We start from the raw sequence: 20967 nt of genomic DNA, 5'->3' as shown, positions 1-20967 counted from the left end.
TACTGATTCCAGTTGATATGTGACTTTATGTGAGAGTTTTTTACTGTAGTAAAAAAAATAGATGTGATTGTTTATGAGAACTTTTTACTGTAACAAAACTCAAATTTTAAACTCGAATCGGTAAAATGAACGGAGTCTTAATATCTCATGTGTTCCTTTAAAGTATCATGTTTTCACGTTGTATTTTTCAAAGAGAGAAATCTAGAAATGGCACTCATATGGTGCTTACATTTTTGCCACCCTATGGTATAAACTTAATATCCATGCTATTCAATTCACTTGAAAATATCTAATCCATCTATGATCATTGGCTTAAATGTAAAATTTTTCAATTTTGATGGCACGCTAGGTAATTTCATCTTTTCGAAATTTCTAACGTATCCCTGACAAACGTTTTTAATCAAGAAAATAGTATAAACCACAGGTTAAAATTTTAAAGTACCAAGATTACCCTGAGTAATATATATTATATATTATATTTAAATATCAGCTAATTACAATTGATATTTTTGTGCTCTACTGACGATGCAAAACATCGGTTCCTATAGTAGAATGTGATTTAGTAAAGCTAATAGTAGTATCTCTGACTAAAATTTGCTCGTGAATACCACTCAAATCACAAATTTTATATGTAGTATTTTATAGTTCTTCTCTATTTTTTTTAAGTGCTCGATCGTCATTCTAAGGAAATGTTATACAAAGAACAGGAATATAATACAAGCCAAGCCATCAAGCAAACAAGAGTTAAAAGAAAAAACCAAATAGACTACAATCATATGTAGGGGCCATTTGAAATGTGGTGGTTTAAACTATGAAGATTGAAAAATGTGGTTGAACTCAAAGTCCGAACTGACGTTTAGATATTTTGTTAAAAGTGTGATTTTGTTAAAAGTGTGAGTTTGGATGTGTGTTGAGTTGTGAGGAAACCAGAAATGTGGTTATGTTTTTTACTGTAGAAAATGGGTCTAAACTACCTGAATTTATGGGGGAGTAAGTTCTAAAATTATTGGTTTAGCCTGGTTCAAAACTACCTCTCCCAATGCAAAACATAACTAAGCTTAAATGAAGAACGAAATGCGGGATGATGTAATAAACATATAGAGTATTGAACCTTGATAAAGTCACTTGAGAAGATTCCACATTCATTCCCTGTAATCAACAGGTAAAACCATATAATAGTCGAAGGAGTCGCCGTGCTTCTAATTTCAACATACCATAGTGGGAAGTACTTCAGGATCATCACATCTGAAATCAATTCCAGAAATGCCAGATGGAAAGTCGTCACCTGCAAAATAGAAACAAAATATAAGTAATCTTCAAATGATGGCCAATCATGATGACACGTCTCAACGAATACACAACATGCACAAGAAAGCCGCAAAAAAATATTTAATCTGTTCACAATGCCTTTCCCAAAATTACCTCCAATATTGAGGTTGCAACATTTGCGCACGTCAAGTGACTCGAGATGAGGGCAACCATCAAGAATAGCCTGCAATCCGACATTAGTCAGCGTATTTCCATAAAGCTTCAGAGTGCGTAATGCAGGCATGTGCTCAGCAATAGCCATTGCCTCTTTATTAAGCTCCGCCTCCTCGTCAGGACCTATGTAAGGGACCGTGATTATGCAGTGGGAGCTCAATGTTAATGACTTCAGATGATGGCACCTGCGTCCAACGAGTTTTAAAGAACTTGTTGACAATGTGCAGTGTGAGAGTTCAAGCTCTTCCAACAGTGGAAGTTTGGAAACTGCTTTACCCAATCCATCTTTTGCGAAGTAGCCACCAATAAGGTGAAGGTGTTTGATCCGACTTGATCTGTTTGAAAAGTTTTTTGAAAGAAGAGAACTGCATAAGTTAGCAAAGATAGAGACAAGGTAACTAAAATTTGCGTAGAAAATTTGCATCGATGTATTGCTATGGATGGAAGTCAGAAGAGGGAACTGAGAGATCATATCAAAATGTTTTGGAGATTATCAGAGGGAAGAAGAGCTTGAAGACATTGTAAGAATGAATCTTCAGCATCAAATATTGGAACTAAGAGGTTGAAGTCTCAACAAAATTTACTTTTGTAGCGTATCAATTGGAACAATTAACCAACGAATCTTTGAAAATCTGGAGACCACGTGTTTCGTGACTTAGTTTACATCTATATCCAATTGTACTAAAAAATGGAGTTTTACTCAAAGAAAATAGTATTGAAAAACTAGGCCGAAAAAATGATTAAGCCAAAGACATCCGTGAAACAATCTGTGTCAACTAACAGTTACCCACATGGAGATTTAAGCCCACATGATGTGAACTACACACTCAACAAGAAGCTTCCAATATGCTAACAAGTACAAAATGACAAAGTATGAAATGTAACTACAAATGAGAAGATTTTTCAAAGATAGTAGCAGTAAAAACTAAGATGTAGAAATTGTTGAGCCAAAGACACCAATGAAACGGTCTGTATCAACTAACAATTGGATGAAAACAAATTTCAGAGCCAAATGATCTGGCAGCCGTAAAAGAAGCTTCTAATGTTTTAGTGAGTGCAAAACTAGAGTATAAGATGTTTTCTCTGGTGTTTTCTCTCATAAAAGTTTAAATTGAACTTTTTTTGTATTTTCTCTAACATAAATTTCCTTTTTAACTCAAGTTCTACACTCGAACCCGCAAAAAAAAGGCCCATAATGTTTCCTTTTTCTTTGTTTATTTATTTATTTTACTTTTTGCAATTTGAGAGAAGCAAATGACTTTGTTTTAACTTAATTGATAGCAAACAGTAGAAATGAGATGATTAGAGATTGATAATAGTAATGTAATAAAACACTAAAGATGAGAGGGTACCCCCTTTAAACGCTTCATAAACTATCTATTAGGCAGGATTAACAACCATAACAGAGTCTTGTCTCATGTATTGGTTTTTCTCAAAATCATTACATCTTTTAGGCAAACTTGCGAAGATAAATTAGAAGGTCATGAGTCATGACTTATTTTAGCTCAAACTCGAAGCAGTGATAATAGAAACTCAAACAAGCTTTGGGACTTAAAAGTGACATTCAAATAACTATTAATGTATTTATTTATGAGGAAAAAGAAAAAAAAAATTTATTCTAAAAAGAGGTCAGCCTATTGAAATAAAGTTTATAAATAATTGCATATCAAAAAATAATTGTCAAATCACAAAATCTCAATCGTCATTAATTGAACAATACTAATTAAAGAAATACATATATATATATATATATATAAATATATAACATTACATTCTTCAAAATCACTGTTAATCCAAAAGAAAGAAAGGAGTGAGAGAAAAATTGAGTACTTCCGAGCAATGTTCTTAAGCAGTTCATTAGTGGCGACGTCCCCGAGGATGATCTCGACGAGCTCGCCGGAGCTCTGGCCGACGGCGCAGCGACAGATCTTCTGCAAGGCGAGGCCAAAAAGGGGCCGCAGAGGACCGAATCGGCGGATGTCGATGGTCCGCCATAGCAGAGGATCCTTGCAGATTTCGAACGACGATGAGCACACCATCTGAGCACTCGTCAGGATCTCTATGGTGCCCAAGCGACACAGAATGTTCAGAGTCACGTCTCTCGGTAGGTCCAGCCAGTTCGGACCTCGCTTCGCCGTCAAGAAACACTACTACAATTTGCTCTATTTGCGACGAAATTATTTGCGACGACATTTATCGTCGCAAATAATTAACTATTTACGATGACATAACGTCACAAATAGTATTCGTATAACAGGAGAATGTTGTCGTTGTTAATAATGCACAAGTCGTCACAAATATGTAGTTGGCGATAAATGTTATCTGGCTCCAACGTTTGCCACCCAAATAACAATATTTGCAACCACTATTCGTCGCAAAACATTCTTTATTTGCGACTACACTTGTCGTCGCAAATAATAATTCATTTATTTTTTTCTCTGAGTAAAAAGGCGGTCAATTTGGCGGTTCCCAAATATTATTTGCGACCACATTAATATGCCTCGTCGCAAATAGTTATTTTAAATTCCCTAAAAAAACGGCGGGGAAATTGGGCGGTTCCCAAAACGTAATTTTGACGATAGCGAACAACGTCGTTGCAACAAATAATTCTAGAACATTCGTATAAATGTTAAAAATTTAGTTATATTTGCGACGACAGATATCGTCGCAAATAGTTTTATAAGTTATATTTGCGACGACATTGTTGTCGCAAATAATTTTATCTGTCGTCACAAAAAACTCTGTCTATATACCCACGACCAGAACCTCCTCCCCTATTTTTTTGGATCTCTCTCTCTCTCTCTCTCTCTCGGCCTCTCCCAAGCTTTCCGACTTTAAACCCCGAAACCTCCCTCTATTCTCTTCTAAATCCTCACCAAATCAACATTTATCATGAGTTTTAATCATTTTAAGTGTTTTTCATCAAAAGAAGTATAAAAAATACTCCCTCTCCTTGCCGCCCTCCTCAGCTGCCGCCCTCCTCCGCCGCCGCCCCACCTTCACCGTTTTCAGCCCCCGTTTTAGTGGGTTTGAACTTTGTAAGTTTTTTACATATTTATTGTATTCTTAAGTTTAAAATGTTTGGGTTTTTTGTTGTTAGAATTTTAGATTATAGATTTTATATTTTGAATTTTAATTTATAGATTTTAGAATTAGTATATAATTTGAAGTTTATATTATAGATATTAAATTTTGGATTATGAATTTTGAGAATATTGAAATTTGGTATAAATTGTGTGTGAATTTTTTAGGATGTTATTTTATGAGATCTACTTGTAATTTGATTTAGGTTATGATTAAAAATTTTGATGACTTGTCTCGGTGGCACATCTTGCAGTTATGGTGTGTCGAAATACATTAAAAACTAGTTTTTTGCAGGTTTGGATTTTTAGATAATAAGAAAAATAAGTCGTTATTCTGCCAAAATTTTATTAATAAAATTTAATTATATTAATAGAGTCATGATATCCGGCCCAATAGCTACATGCGCCGGCTCTGCAGGAGGATCACAGCCTTCACTCGATCTGACGAGACTCCTGGTCCATTGTCAGTCAGGTATTATATGCTATAACACATGAACGGTATTTTTTATTCGGCAAATTCTATATAATCAAATTTCTTTATTTCTAGTTTTTTATAGTTCGAGAGACTGAACAACCTCTATATCGATCAAGAAGACGAGGACGAGAACGAGAGTGACGATGCTGCTAATTTAGGAGATTAAAATATATTTTTTTGTTTTTTTATTATTAACACTTTGTAGTATTTATTGATTAATTTACTTTTTAAGACTGCTCTTATTATTGTGTTGACTATTTTATATCAATTTTATTGTTCTATTTTATTATTAAATTTTCTTCAAATTTATATCATTATTAATTAATATTATTAGGAAAGTACGAAAAAAAGAAAATAATATTTGCGACGACATATCTAAAGTGTCGTCGCAAATAGTCCACATAATTAGCGATGACAATTTAGTCACAAAACGTTTTAAAGACTTTTACGACGACCTTATGTTGTCGCAAATACAATATGACACGTCATCATCAATGACATATTCGATGGAACATTTGTGACGACTTATTCGTGACGACGGTCGTTGCTAATATATTAGCGACGGCATTTCAAAACTATGTCGTTGCAAATATATTATTTGCTTCAGATTTTTTACGACGACTAATTTGCGACGACATGTCGAAAATAAAATGTGTATTAGACTCCATAAATTGGAGATTGAAACCAACATCACGAGCCTATGGACCATGAAGAAGAGCTTTGGCTTCCACATTCACTTGCCACTCCGGTAGTCTTCCAGCCATAATCTTACAATTATTGTAATTGATAGTCGACACTATTAGTCTTTAAATTTTGACCATAGCGACATTTTGATCCTTAAAATTTAATTATAGCGCATTAATCACTTACTTTCATTTTTTTGGCTATTGTAGTCCTTGATTAGAATTGACAAATGACTTTTAAAATTTAACAAACACAATGCGTTTATCTCGTGATAACTTAAAATTTTGCAAAAAAAGTTGAGTTATATGCAAACTTTTCTCGCTGTTACTATTAGAACTTGTTACAAACATCATCATGGTGTCAGGGACTAAAACTGTTGAAAATTAAAAGTTCAATGACTAATATTTTAAAATTAAAAATTTAAGGATCAACATATCACTGTGCTCAAAGTTTAGAAACTAACACATCCAATAATCATTACAACTATTGTTATACATCTTTTTTTGAAGGGAAATTATGTTGCATTACTCAATCAAAGCCATGACGGCACTTAAAAAACCAATAATACAACTAGGATATTCCTTAATCAATAGCGATTTTCTTCCAAAGAAAATGATAACTTCGCTAATGTGTGGATAACCCTATTACAATGACAAGAAATGTGACTACATAAACCACCATTAACTTCATCTGTCAAGATCTTAATGTTACTTAAAATGATAAATTTTGCAGCATAGTAACAAGGATCATTTACAACTCTTACTACTAATATATAAGAGCCAAAACTAGTAAGGGTGTTCCATCCAGCGTAAGCATATGGATAATATGGAATGTGAAGTGGCATACCCGAAAGCCCTAAGAAATGCATGGGAAAGAAGATCAGATTAACCCCAAAAAAAGTGATCCAAAATTGGATTTGATCTAACAACTACTTGAGTACAAGATGACACTGGTTGGTCTGTAAATCAGAAAAGTAGCAGCATCTCCTTGTGCGCGAAAGACTTCTATGCCAGCCGTGATTCTCGGCCCGACTTTAAAGATCTTTTAGCTCTTAGCAGCTGCGATTCTCTTGCTTTGTTGCTAACTAAATCTATTTGCTAGACGACGATAAGAAAGAAATATCTCTTAGGTTTAGGATGGGAGGAATCCCTCATCTCTTCTTCTCTTCATGTATGTGGGCTGCCTGCCCTGGTTGATAAGGAACCGTTTCATGATATGGAGGATATGGACTGCGATAAGGCTAGATTGTTCCTGCATTCTTTGGGTTCTATGCCAAAGTCAACACAATTATTGAAGAAAATGGGTGGAAGTGGCCAGCTTGACCATAGGTAGAGGAGCTTCAAGAACTGTAGAGAAAGCCCCGTTGTAGCATGGTTCCACTTGAGGGTATGGAAGAAGAGAAAGAGCATAAGAGCTACAAATATGATCACTTGGAGCAAGGTGCTTCTTCCTCTGCTGGCTAGTACCTCCTCTATTCCATTTCTCTGTCCTAAACCCCCCATCCCGCCTAAATTATTGGGATTCATTGATAGTTAGAATAGATTCGTAGACTGGGTCGACTCTTAACATAGGTCACATCCCTCACAACATAAGATTGAAAAATCTAAACCTTCTTCTTTGGAGTGAAAACGGACGTGGCCAAAACATAAAAAGATCGGCGCTAGTGAAATCTCCTCCCCTCATAATCTGATTACCCCTTATCCGGATCTATCAGCAGCAAATTCCCCATACAGATAGAAGCACCTATCAAAAAGATATTCCGAAGGCTTCAGGATCGAGGTATCATTAGCCGAAGAAGACCCTGGCCAATCAACATGTGGAATATGACCAAGGGGAATCTCTATAGGATAAAAAAAGATTCCTTAGATTTCGCATGTAGGAGATCAAGACACAGCCCCAAGGCTATGGGGAAAGATGTAGATCGATCACCCTAGATAGACAACTACTCAGCAGACTTTCTGGTCACTGATCACGGTCAGTCATTTTGACTCTCACTACTACAAATTCTTTGATAATCTTCTCTCTCCCAGTCGTCCAGGTTCATCGTTCAATCAATCATTCGTACAGAGGTCTGGAAAGGGCTGTAAAGAATATAATTCCTTCCTCTCTTTCTTCATATGAGGAAGCGACTGGGCAAGACTACGGATCTTTTTGAGTAGTCTTAGTCTGGGAAACATAATGTAATCGCCGTCGAGCTAACGACATCCCAGAAGTTCGCCTGCTCGACCTGAGGGAAGTGCGGTCAAGGCATTAAATTGGTTTAATAACAGCTTATCGTAGATTTGTAATTATCCTATCATGTTCGCTCGGGAGGCTAAACGCCCCTTTCAGTTCCTCGCCAATATGGTTTCCATCACATCTAACAAATTGAACGTTATTAAGAGCATCCCTATTACCCAAGACGCAAAAGTGGTTCGTATGCCTACTTTACATACTCGACGAAAGGGAACGAACTTTGTTTTGTTTTCAGGTTTATGCCTCGTGGGAGTCAGAGTACCTGGGGCGAAATGAGGGTTTCCTTTGCGAGGAGGTTTCGTTGCTTTTGCATGAAGATTGTGGACTAATGAGCATTCTCAATATTCAATATTAGCCATGAAGAGGACTCGAATCTCCACGCTTTTTAGCACGAGATTTTAAGCTTGAACCCAAATACATTACCCACAATGGAAGTAAACATGTTAGTAACAGAACCTTCTTCAAAAAGTGGAAGGACGACCAAGTTGAGTAGCGACAAGTCATCTACCGAAATCGAGAGAGATGCGTACTGCTACCAACCGAGACCGGAAAGGCCACTCCTTTAATAAAACAAGGTAAAAATGACCGGCTTTCACGAACGTTCCTTTGAGCGGTGCTTCTCCTATCGACTCATAGAAACTATAACTAATTTGTTTTGTTCCACTTTGAAGCATGCCTAGTTCAGATGAAAAGGTATGCCACAATGCTATCTGAGTTCATAGGTGTCGTTCCGCCACTTGTGTCTCCTGGGCCGGTTGACCCTTTAACAAACCAAATAGGACAAGTCCTAACTAAAAGGCAAGTTCCTAACTAAGAAACCTAAGCTAAAAGCGCAAGTGGGGTGTATCTATAGTCGGCTTTCTCGGTCAACTGGAAATTGTAGAACTGTAGTAGCTCTCGAAATCAGGCCTTTTTTGGAAGCATTATGTTAAGTCACTCCAAGAGTAGAATCAGCAGCTCACCTCACGTTTTAGGAACCAAATAAGGAATCACACGTAGACGGACCTGAGCATTCTCCTACTCTACGGAGGCATCTGAAGCTAGAGTTGGGGCTGCCTTCTTGATTCTCACTTGCAGCAGCAAATACTGGACTATTTGCCTTTGTATTCTTCAACAAACCGCGGTTCTGATCAATTAGACGTGTTGATCGAGACGTTTTACATGATTTTGCCATGAAAATCTTCTTTCAAAGGTATAGGTTATGTTTTGAACAGTCATTTCAATCTTTTTCTATCCGCGAGGATCCCACTAGAGTGCCTTCTACTCATCCATTCTCCTTGTGTTAAGGTCGTCTTTTGAAACTTCCTAAAGCATGCTTATGTAATACCTTTTCCTACTCCTGAGCTAGCATTCGTCTAGAGTCTTCATTCTTCTCACCTTGAACTGATCTTATTCAATGGATTGTCACTTTCTCAGCTTGAGCTTTCCAGGAAATCTCTCTTTATCTTTTCCATCCTCGCACGATGATGGAATGGTAAATAATGAGAGAGAATATGTAGGTTAGCAGACGTTTTTCATTCTTCACCCGGTCCTTAGTAGCGTTGACAAAGTCAACCTAACCGGTTACCCTTGTGGAAACTCGCTAAAACAGGACACGTGTGATAAGTAATAAAGAAAGCAAAGGGAAATTAGAAGAGTTAGGGCAAGGAACAATGGGCATCCCTGCTTGGAAAACAAACAGTAGACTAAAAAGTGTTCTGCCCGGAACAAAGTGAGTTCTGAAAGGGGCTTCTTCAACTGAAACTAAACAATAATGTTTTTCTCCCATGGTAGTGTTTTAGCCCATTTGATCAAGCCCAATAGTAGAAGTATTTACCGATTCCCCAGGGAAATATGTTAGTCTAGCAGAAATAATTAGAAGGTTTAAATTGATCCTTTTTGGAGAATTAGATGGTCTTCCTGAACATGCTTTTTATTTGGTAGGTAACTCGACTAGAAGAAAGAGAGTGGGCATTTATAGGAATGGAACTTCTTAGAAAAGCAGCGAAGACATGACTAGTTTCAAGCGGGTTGCGTGACTTTCTCTTATAGGGGTATATTTTTTCTGACTTGACACAGCTTGACCTACTTAACTCAGTCACCTCACGTTTTAGGAACCAAATGACGAATCACACATAAACGCCCGAGATTAAAGAAAAGATAAGCAATAGAAAATGGAAAATCAACGAAGGGCATATCTTATCGAGGTAATTATATTTGCTTCGTGTATCATTGATTTAAGTTGACTCCTGGGTCTGGAACTTGGGGGGTTACTCTGAGACATCCTTTCTTTCTCGTCCACTCAAGGGGGTGCGGACACACCTGCGTAAAACCTCAAAGTTTATGTTTTTATGTGATCATAGCATCAAAAAGAAAGAGGAAAAAACCTGCAATCAGTAAAGGCATGTGTCAGCGCAGATGAGTGGTGTCGGTAGCCTAAAAGTAGTCCATACATCCCTCCATAAGCATAAGTAGAGTCTCTGACTTCAATAGCCAGCCTTGTACTAATAGATTGCATAGCACTACTTGAATGAATCAAAGAATTTCTCAGTTCGCCAGGAAGCAGAATGCTCTGTAATTGAAGTTGATCCTAGTTGTTCTCTTTCCTCTAGGCTAGAGAATATCTTCTTTCTAGATGTATTTATTACTTTGCTAGGAATTCCGGATCGAAGAAGAGGTAGATCAAAATATGATGCAAAAAAACCCAAATCGATATGAATGGAAGATGCCTCTGGAACTTATTTTTCTCCTTAGGCCGCTAGTTGAGAGAGGTCCCTAATCTGATACCTTACCCGGAACCTACATGACTTCCTCGATGATTTGTTTGGATAGAGGTCGGAAGAAGCAGACACTCAACTCGTGAAGGTTCATTTCTAGTTAGCAAGGATACTGCGGAGCAAGCAAAGAAAACGTAAGGGCGCGCATTAGCACTCCTACAATACCTAAACCCGAGGATGCTCCAGAATCTTTTCGATTGCTCGTTTGAGGGGCATTTAGCCACGAGAATAACTCATCCCCTTTGATCCCGCTCGAGTGTCCATGCTAGCTCCACGCGGGAAGAAGTCTTACAAGTCTTACTAGAGCCGAATATTTGAATTATTGAGCTAGACGTCAAGGTTTAAAGATAAAAAATAACATCATCCATTAGCTTATTCTGCTTCTGCTTCTGAATCTGGATGGTGGCTTTGGGTGGAAAAGAAAGTGTTTCGGTTACGCCCAGCTTCACAGAGCATCTTTCTCCCCAGCCCACAACATAGTGTGGAATCTGGATCGTTTCATCGAGCACCCCTGATTGATCCAATAATGCCCACTTTTTAAGGTCTGCTGGGGCAATACCTTCTGGAAGCGCTTCGAATATGAGGGCCTACCTATAATATCCTCTTTCATCCTATTCCAAGGCGGGGGAACGAGACTTCTATCTTTTTATACAAAGCGGGACTTTACTCTAAAGATATGGAATTTAATGGTTAGAAGGTAAAGTGAAGCCTCGCCCTACGGGCGCCCGTCTTCAGGATGATCTAGTCACAGGGTTTCACTTCTCAGTGAGTGAAAGATTTTTCCTGCGCGATGTGCCCCTTTGGTTGGAGCGCTTTACTGAATGGATGAATGAAAGACTCTCATCAAAATAATTTTAATCTTCAACTGTATTCAATCAAATCTGAAAAAGCCTTTCAAAGGCCATAGAGATCCGTTGAGTCAAGCCCCTCATGAATGGGGGTTAGGGCGGGGAAGAAAGCTCTTTCTGGACTTTAGGAGGATGACAAAGAATTTGATTTCAACATGGGTAGAGGGAGTCATATTCTAGAAAGATTTATGACAGATGGATCTGGTATTGGATAATTGATTCATTGTTTCGCCCCTCTCGGTCAGTGTCAGAATCGGTTGTTAGAGAATCAATTGTATTGAATCAGCTGAAAACGGAATAACCGTTGTTCAAGTAAGCGCTGCTAGGCTTAGCAAGTTTGGGACACCCAAATGCTCCAATAGAGATCTTCCCGCCTTCCAGATAAAACCTAGTGAAAACTTGCGAAGATAGGAAGCCACTTCTACTCAAGCACGAGGATTCCAATCCTTTGCTTGCTGTGCAGTGATAGTACCAATAACCACTAATCGTTGTTTCCGAATGCGGTTGCCGGTTGACATCTCTTCTAATTCGTCGATACGAGAAGCAAATTGTTGTGTAGGGGTTCAGGGGGATGTGCCCCCTAAAACTTTAATTGGAGATAAAAAGAAAAAGAAAACTAGCGAGTGAAGTGATTCACAGGTGTGAATCATGAACGAACATTCCCTGGTAAGATGTTTGTACATATTTTATTTCCGGCCGGACGTTTTTTGTCTCGCCCTACATACATAAGGGAATCGAGGAAGACTGGCGCCCCTCCCGGTTGTAGCTCTTGCTCTATCTTCCGCTCTTCGTCTAGAAGCACTATTCCAAACATTGGGAACTACCTGGAGAGGAGTTAGGAACAAGAACAAATCCATTTTTCAAGCTCTAAAATTGAGAGAGGATGCAGATAGCCTTTGTTGCATCGTCACTTTCGATCAGCTGAGAAAGGATTTTGATCCTCGAGCCGACTCTCGTCTTGCGAGGTTCAAAATCTATAGTAAAAGGAAAATCTTTTTCTTATTTAGGTTGTGACTGGACACCACATCGGTGAGGACTGCACTATGCCACCTATTCAGATCGTCCCAGCAGAGTGATTAAAAGCGTCTTTGGCCTTTGAAGTAGTTAGTGCTCTAATTGAGCGAGCCGTGGACATTGTGTCTCGCAAGAAAATTGGCAGCTGGTCTACTCTCACTTGATTGACCTAGCATGATCATATGAAAAGAAAAAAGCCTTCTTTCTCCCAGGCAGGGAAACTGGCACAGCAACATGAGGGCTAGCTTAGTGAATGTTTAAACTCTTACTTGATTAAGGTGGACAGGTTGTTGGCCCGAATGTTCCCCCTCCCTCCATAAGACCCTATTTCTCTTTCCTTTCTCGCTCGAAGGATCTATGAAAAGAACGTCCCACTACGAATTCCTACCCCAAAAATAAAGTACAGAGTACTACTCACGGCCCGAGGCATAGCTGAAGCTTCGTCCAGTAACAACAACCGTCTTTTTGATTGGTACTGCGGAGTTTAGGATTACTAATTATTTTAGCACCAAGCTGAGGCTAAAAATAAGACCACGCTTAGTATCCAAGGATTGAGCTAAGGTACGCACTTTAGATTAGCTATAGTAGCTATAAGAAGAGATCTTCCCAAGCTCTATGCTGTTAGGGAACTCTGCAAGGGTCTTACCACCTTCTTGAAGAAGCACAACCGTAACGCTTTGAAGTCTTAGGTGAATCACTCAATTCTTTCCGTACCGCCCTCTCTCGTACTATGCTCCGCTTCAACAAATGAGAGTTTTCGGTGGCATCCTTTTTTGTTGTTCTTTCTTTTGGCTAAGAAGCCCGGCCCTTCAAGGGGAGGAACGATGCCAAATAGACCGTTTGGGAGAGCATCTTAGTCAATTGAGTCGCACTCTACCGGAAACAATTGGGATCTTTTGGAGATTGGATGCAGTTACTAATTCATGATCTGGCATATAAGATGCACCTATTCGGGGTTCTGTTCGAAATCTTCCTGTCGTCTTTTTTAAACTTTTTTTTGATGGTTTGGCAGCAGAATGGATGGCTTTGTTTATGCCTAAAATAGATTGCAACCTAGTCCACACTCTAGAAGAATAAGAGGTGATCATGTGATTCAAGGGGAAGTCTGGATAGTAAAAAACTCATCACGAAAAAGGAAACACTAGTGAACCTTGGAATCAGAGTTGGTAACAAGAGGAAACCTGTGTATGAAAATGATCGTTGAAACAACTCTGCTGCAATGGATAGCGGAGGGTCCGTTGTACCCAAAACACTGGAGTGATCCAGTAGCCGGGAAGGGGCCGGAAGAGGAAGCCTCTCCCCGGTTGCCAAAATAATCATCAATGCTTTTTTTTTTTCATTAATCTAGACCATCCTCGGATAAATTGAGGAGAGCATCTATAGAATCTTGTATTTCCTGAACTTGTAGATCTATTTCTTACCTTTTCGCTTGAGCTGCCCAGCCAGCTAATAACTAAAAACTATTGGCTCACCGCCATGCGTTCAATACAAAATCTGGATTAAATCAACAATACACGAAGTCCACTATCCTTTACAGAGTAAAGTTAAAATAGAAAATGTTAAGTTACAGCTACACAATAATTTATTTTTGAACTTATTGTAAATTTTTAAATGATTACGGGTATTGCTGATTTGTGAATCTACAATTGACTTTTTTTTCTACTAAAACTAATCTACAATTTTTTTTTTTGAAAAAAAAAACAAATCTACAACTAACAGTTAAACTCTTTTTTGCTAATCAACTAGTGATTAAACTTATCTCCCTTCCCAAATTCAAAATTCAAAAAAGAAAAGAAAAAAAACGGCTAGTAGCTTTTTTGTTAATGTAAAGCGACAAGTAGCTTTAAATCGTTCATTTGTCCTAAAACCTCCAATCCCAAATCCGTCTACTTTCTCTCTCTATCTTCCCTTTGCCTCCATCCCGTAAGGCTCCATCGTCAGGCATGTCTCAACGTCACTGTCGCCGGCGAGTTTCGCTGCTCGATATTCCTTATCGGTTATTTATCTGTGTGTCATATCTCTCTTCAGAAAGCGAGTCACTGTCAATTTGCAAGAAGGATCGCCGAAATTTTCTCCGACGATCGAAGGGAAAGGATCGGAGACAATTTCTCTATCGAAGGATCCGTCGCTCACCGATTTGCTTCATCGCAAATTTCTCTCTCTCGCTCTAACTTCCTTTCTTCTCCATTGTCACGATCAACACGCCTGAAGGAGCCGATCTGACGATCTTCGCATGTTTCTGTGGTATGAGAAAATACGTTTCAGAAGGATTTTCATTTTCCACCACTGTCATCCTTTAAGCTTGTTTGCTCTTTAAAACGAACTTACTCTGTTTCTTTTTTTTTTCCCTTTCTTTTCTGTTCACTTTTGCTCAACTCTCTCTCTTCCAAAAACTTGAAAAGAAGAGCCATGGCGCTTCTGTTCTCAGACTGCGGCCGTCTCAGCTATCCTTCTTCCACTCTAACCGTTTCCACCGCCACCCCGACGCCGCTCTCCGCCACCAATTTGCCGGAGCTTCCGTCTCTGTGATTTGTACCTCCGCCACTCCTCAGCACTCCTCAAAGGATTCAAATCCCGAGCGCCAGAAACCCTCGGTTCTCACTTTCCAGCAAGCAATTCAACGTTTCCAGGTCACTCTTCCACCATAGCCATTCCATTCTTCGCTTCAACTGTTTATTAAAATGGACCTTCACGTTTACACACTTGTCCATGTATAATGTAGATTATTTCGGCTACTTTGTTCATAGGGAATTGTAAGACATAGTAATATAGCAAGTTGATGTGATCAGTTCTAAAATTGGCTCAAATAAAATTTTGAATTAATTTTATTGTGGCGCTATGATAAGAAATTGTCAAGTTTTTTGGTAGACGAAAATCATCATTTTTTTATAAAGATTTTGTTGATAGGTATAATGACAGTAATGGAAGTTAAATGAATCTGCTAAATGTGTTGCTTCGATCATCAACAATGTCATGATTGAACGCCATATATTTTTATAATATTTATGCATGCCAAAGCATTGATGATACTGGAGTATTGGGCATCAGTTGGATTTGCCATACTGCAAGGTAGCAATACTGACGTAAACGTCATTCTTGTTTAAATTTTTTTCCCCTCTTTTAATCATTGATTATTTCTAATGCTATAAAAAACCAATTTTCTTCTTATCTTTATCTTGATTGAAAATATTTCCCACAAAGAAAGGGAGATACTAGCTTATAGTTATTTAGATAATTGTTCATGTTGTTGCATATTAATGAAAAGATAATTGTTCATGTTGTTGCATATTAATGAAAACTAAGTAACTTATAGTGTCTATGTTGTTTCTGCTTAAAAGTTGTACTTGGGTGTTATTGCAGTTTTTATATTTTTGCTACCTATATAAACTAATGTTCATGACTCTTTTGCCTCACTGAGTTTCAGTTGTATTGATCAGGTTGATGCTGGGACTATGAATCCTTTGATCTACCTAAGGGTTTTTGGTCCTGAACCGTGGAATGCTGAGTAAGTGTGCGTAAGATTGTTGTAACAATTACAATAGTAAAAAATTTACTAAATATGTATTGATTTCCTGAAAGACAGTGCTACCATCTCTTACAGTTTCATATGCGTTGTTTTTGATATTTTGGATGTATGTGCCAACCTATGTCCTGCTTTTTAAGAATATAAGATAAACTATGACTGAAGTAATATGCAAGGCCAAGCTCCTCTTTTGTTGCTAAGACATGCTAGCCTGCGAAACAGAGGAACACAACAAATCATACCTTGTGAATTAAAATTAAATGCTCCATGCTGCTTAAATAAATCATACCAAAGAATGATACCTTTTGTTCAAATGATACCTTTTGAACACAACAAATCGTACCTTTTGGTCCTTGTGTGTTTTATGAGAGAATATGACTTTTGAGTAAAAGTGAGTGCTGTATGATGAAATAAAAATTTTACTAAGTTGTGTTCTTGTAAGTTTAAAATAAGCATATCTACAATCCAATATCAATTGTACTTGCACCTTTTTTTTTGTGTGTGCACATTTTATTTAGTTTTACATCACTTAAAGGTTTTTAGGCAGAAATGTGGTATTTGACGTAGAAAGTTTGTTGACCATATTAACTTGTTATCCATAAGTAATATAGAAATTTCAAAATGCTGCACTGTTTTGCCGAAACACGGTCGATTTGGTTGAAAATTTGCGACCAAAACACGGCCGTTTTGGTTGAAAAAGGGGTTTGAATGGGACGACTTCTTCCTTCTCCATATTTCATCATGTTTCTTTTTTTTCCCTCCTTTCCAATAGCCTTTGTCCTCTAGGGATGTTGCCCTCTAGCCAGTTCCTCATCAGCTTCCATAGCCCTCGCCCCCTCTCTTTGTTTGCATTTGTTGTTTCCTTTCTCTCCCCTGTTTCTCTATAATGAAATCTTTGGTGCGATTTCCACGCTCAACCCTTGGGTTTGGTTGATTTCACATTTATTTGTTTTTTCCTCTTCTCTTCTTATCTTATGATTTGTTATTTTAAGGATTTTGTTTGTTTCAGCGAGAATGTAATGTTAGATCATTTGGATTCCCGAAAAGTCTTAGAGTCGTGGATTCTGGCTTTTGGGCGGTTCCTCTTCAATGTCTGACAGAGACGTCGTTTCACCATCTAGAATCACCGCCAAAGTGTTGACGATGTCGACGACTGTGTTCCGGTGACAAACTTTGCTCCTTTTATTTCTTGATTCAATTTTTTTTTTTTTTGGTAAATGTGTTGGGCTTTTTCAATGCTAAAGCTATAATAGAAGTTTTTCCATCCATTTTTATTTTGTTTATGTTAGATGCGACTGTTTGATTGCTTTGGCTGAAAAAAATTGGATACTGAAGGTTTTGGTTGTTGAGGGCAAAGAAAGGAAGTGCTAAAGGGAAACTAAAATGTATCCAAAATGGATTTTTTAGGGAAAAAAGAGGATATTATATCTAAAATAAACTGTTATGGCTCTTTCTGAAATTCACTTTCTAATATAAAGTTATTTGCTCATTACGTATGGGCTCATATGGATGCTTTCTTTATGAGTTTTTCTATTCTAAATCTTTTGTGGGTTCTAATAAGTTAATCTTTTAAGTTGGCAATAAATTATGGTCACTTCAGAAGCTGTATTGCTGGGTTTTATTTATTGCAATGCTCCCATAAAAGATCTATTCTCAGAAAAAAAAAGTTGCCATATTGGAATTAACGGCTATTGCAGTTAACATTTTGGGTTTCTATTCAGTTATTATGGAAAAATACAGTTCTGTTGCCTCTTTGAAATTATGCTTTGAAATCTAAATGAAAACGTGGATGGATCATGGAACTTCAGGCATATGAAGGAGAAAGGTCATTCTTTCAGGTTCTTAAGGGGTAAGTTCCTGTATATCTATGATCTGTAATCATCTATAACTAATATAGAAGAGCAAATATCTTATATTGTGTTTGAAACAAAAAGCTCGTTTGGGCCGCGTTTTTTTTTTCCTTTATGTATATATATATTTATTTATTTATTTTTAATTTTTCTCTTCTTCTTGTTAGCTTCTTCCACTACTTCCCCCTGTCTCTATCTTTTATTCTTTCATGCATTTCCTTTGTTTCTCTTGTTGCTGCACTCGATTTTGCTCAATTGTATACATTTGTTTTTTCTTTCAGGATTGCACTTCTCTTTCTCTTCATACACTTTTTTTAAAAAAAAATTTATTTATGTTAGGATTTTGTTTGTTTTAGGTTTGGATTGCTGCTTTTATTATCTTAGTTGTACATAGAGACCTTTAAAAGTGGATGAAGTAGACATGCCCAAAATAACACCCATTACCTTTAAAAGTGAATTTCAACTTATGAAGTTCGAGCGTGTTCTTCTGATGTCATTTGAATAGAACTTTGTAAAATTTGTTTGATGTACATTGCTAGTTTGCTTTTGTGTGTGGTGTGTAGAAATGATTTTCTTGGTCAATATATGCTTAAGGTCTAGAGTTTCATATATGAATACAAGATTACTTTAAAATGGACCCATGTAAAAAATAACATTGGTTTTTGAAAAGACTCTGGGTTGTGGGTCTTATTTTGGTAAAACCATTAGGAATTGACAATGTTTAGTCTTTTTTTTTCATCGTAAAATCCTATCTCATTCTTTAAGTTGTGTGTTTTTCAAAATTCGTGGACGCAATTATCTGGAGCTGAGTGACTTCACATATAAAACAATATTGTCACAACTTCAACAAAAGCTTCTGTGCAAAAGGGGCTGTATATTTTCTTGCAGGACAATTATAAGTATTTGTAATTTGTTGACTATAGAAGCCCCTTAAGACGATCCATTAAAAGTTACTGCATCTAGACATGATCCATTAAAAGTTAATGAATCGCATGTTATTATTGTTTAGAACATTTTGCAATATTATTTTATCTTCATTTTTTTTTTTGACAGAGCAAATGGATTGATGCAGCTTTGGACATGGCGTGAAGCAAGGGGATCAGTATGACCATCTTCCAGTAAAAGATCATTCTTTAATTTTTAATATTTCATTTAATTGAGTCCTGAAAGAGTAGTTGCTAGTTGCTAAGCTCAGTAATTGAATGGAAGGTTTTACTAAGTTCATACAAAAGCAAAATCAAATTAATAAAACACTCTAAATGACTGACTAGAAAGAGCAGGGTCAAACAACAATTAGAGAGGAAGGTAAAAGACAAAGGCGTCAGCAGATATATGGTTGTGGCCTATTGAAATGGTTTTGGACCACCTGCAAACTCCCCTTTTTTTTTCCTCTTTTTTGTTGCTCCTTGTTTCTTTCAAAGCAAATCTTGACGTCTTGAGGGATTTTTTTTTTGACACGAGTGCATTCTCTTTCATTTTGCTTGTAAATACTAGCCAAGTCTCTCTTTCATTTTGTTCGTAATCACTTTCCTTTCTTCTTGTCTTTGTTCTCTTTGTAGGAGTTGATTCTTCTATTTCTACTGTTATAGCAAATGAAATGAGCACTGTTTTGTTATTCTAAGTAGCATGGAAAAACAAATGCTCTTGTGCTTCAATGCAAATTTGTCATCAAGAAGTGTACTTTATAACCTATAATTGCACAAGCATATCAATATTATTGTGCTTTTGTGGAATTCTGCTCATTAAGAAGTGTACTTCTAATTTCTAACCTATAATTGCATAAGCATCCAGCGGTTGATTTACTTATGCAATTTTGTATAGATGTCTCTATTGATTTTTTGTTACTTAATTATTTAAAGTCGGTTGATTTTAAAAGTATTTCATACCCAAATGAGAGTTCTCTTTCCTGTTCTTTTTTTAAGAGTTAACTAAAAGTTCCTATAAATTTTTTTCTTCCCTTTTTTTTTTTTTCACATGGCGCATCTTTCACTATTTAACTTTCACATGGTGCCTCTTTCACACTGCGTCTCTTATATATGCTAGATGTTGGGTTCCCAAAACTGATGCATTTCTTGGACATTTATTTCAGGTTATTATCCATACCTATTGTTTAGCTTTTCCTTTATTTTACATTAATATGATATTCGTTTTATTTCCTTTGCTCTTTTGCCGCTAAAAACACTATTTGGTCAATTCAATAAACTACCATTTCTTGTCAAATGGAGGAGAAAGCAAAGTATTCCCTTTTTGTCTTGTGTGTGATGATTGCATTGATGGCAGTGCTAGGCCTTTATAAAGTTACCAGTGTAAGTGGTTACGTGGTACAACAAACTTTTGATTGCAGGTATGTGGAGCCTAGTATTAAGCCAGACGACAATTGTTATAGTGAAAACCCCAATAGGCTCAAAAGACATATGCAATTTCAGGTTAGTATAACCTCATGTATTGACCTATACTTTTGGTGATACATGGAGCTTAGTGGAAATTCTTGTTTTGGGTTTATCACTTGTATCTATTTCAGGTTATATTAAAGCCTGAAGCAGGAAATTCACATACCTTTTCATCGGCAGCCTATCAGCTAGGTTGTAACTGGACTTTTTATACATCAAATATTTGAAATGGTCTATTTGATTATATATAAGTAATGTAGCATATTTTTTTATATGCCCATATTTGTAAGGACTACGTTGTCTCTTATTGTCCTTATTATGCCTTGGCAACTTTTTAGAAATTTCTGGCGTTGAGTTTGCAACTTTCTGATGATGGATAAGTAGCTCCATTTCTTTATTTTCTTCTTGAACTGGAAAGGGTCGTTAGACATTAATTTTTGTAGTAGGTTCTTTAAGTGACTAAAAAAAGAATCTCAAAATCTCGATATTTTTTTTGACTGCTCAAGAGGCAGTATTTCAACATGGTTTTTCTCAGCGAATAGTAACATCACCTGTATAATCTTGGCTATCTATTCACCAGATTAAGGGCCTTATGCTAGATGTGCTAGGATTATTGGACTTGACGGT

At 37.1% G+C, this 20967-nt stretch overlaps 1 protein-coding gene across 1 annotated transcript; it reads right to left on the bottom strand.

Annotated features, from left to right (window-relative positions):
• Positions 1-1039: 1039 nt before the first annotated feature.
• Positions 1040-12420, bottom strand: LOC21397971 (putative F-box/LRR-repeat protein 23). Its single transcript, XM_024169146.1, has 4 exons — positions 12289-12420; positions 3313-3611; positions 1423-1817; positions 1040-1285 (listed from the first exon to the last, which is right to left on the bottom strand). Exons 1-4 carry the CDS (start codon positions 12418-12420, stop codon positions 1206-1208), a joined length of 906 nt encoding a protein of 301 aa, XP_024024914.1. The 3' UTR covers positions 1040-1205.
• Between the last annotated feature and the right edge of the window lie 8547 nt (positions 12421-20967).

Source organism: Morus notabilis, unplaced genomic scaffold (assembly GCF_000414095.1).
Source record: "Morus notabilis unplaced genomic scaffold, ASM41409v2 Scaffold457, whole genome shotgun sequence".
Lineage (NCBI taxonomy): Eukaryota > Viridiplantae > Streptophyta > Magnoliopsida > Rosales > Moraceae > Morus > Morus notabilis.
Note: the sequence above shows the minus strand (reverse complement) of the source record. Positions and strands in the feature narration are given on the sequence as shown.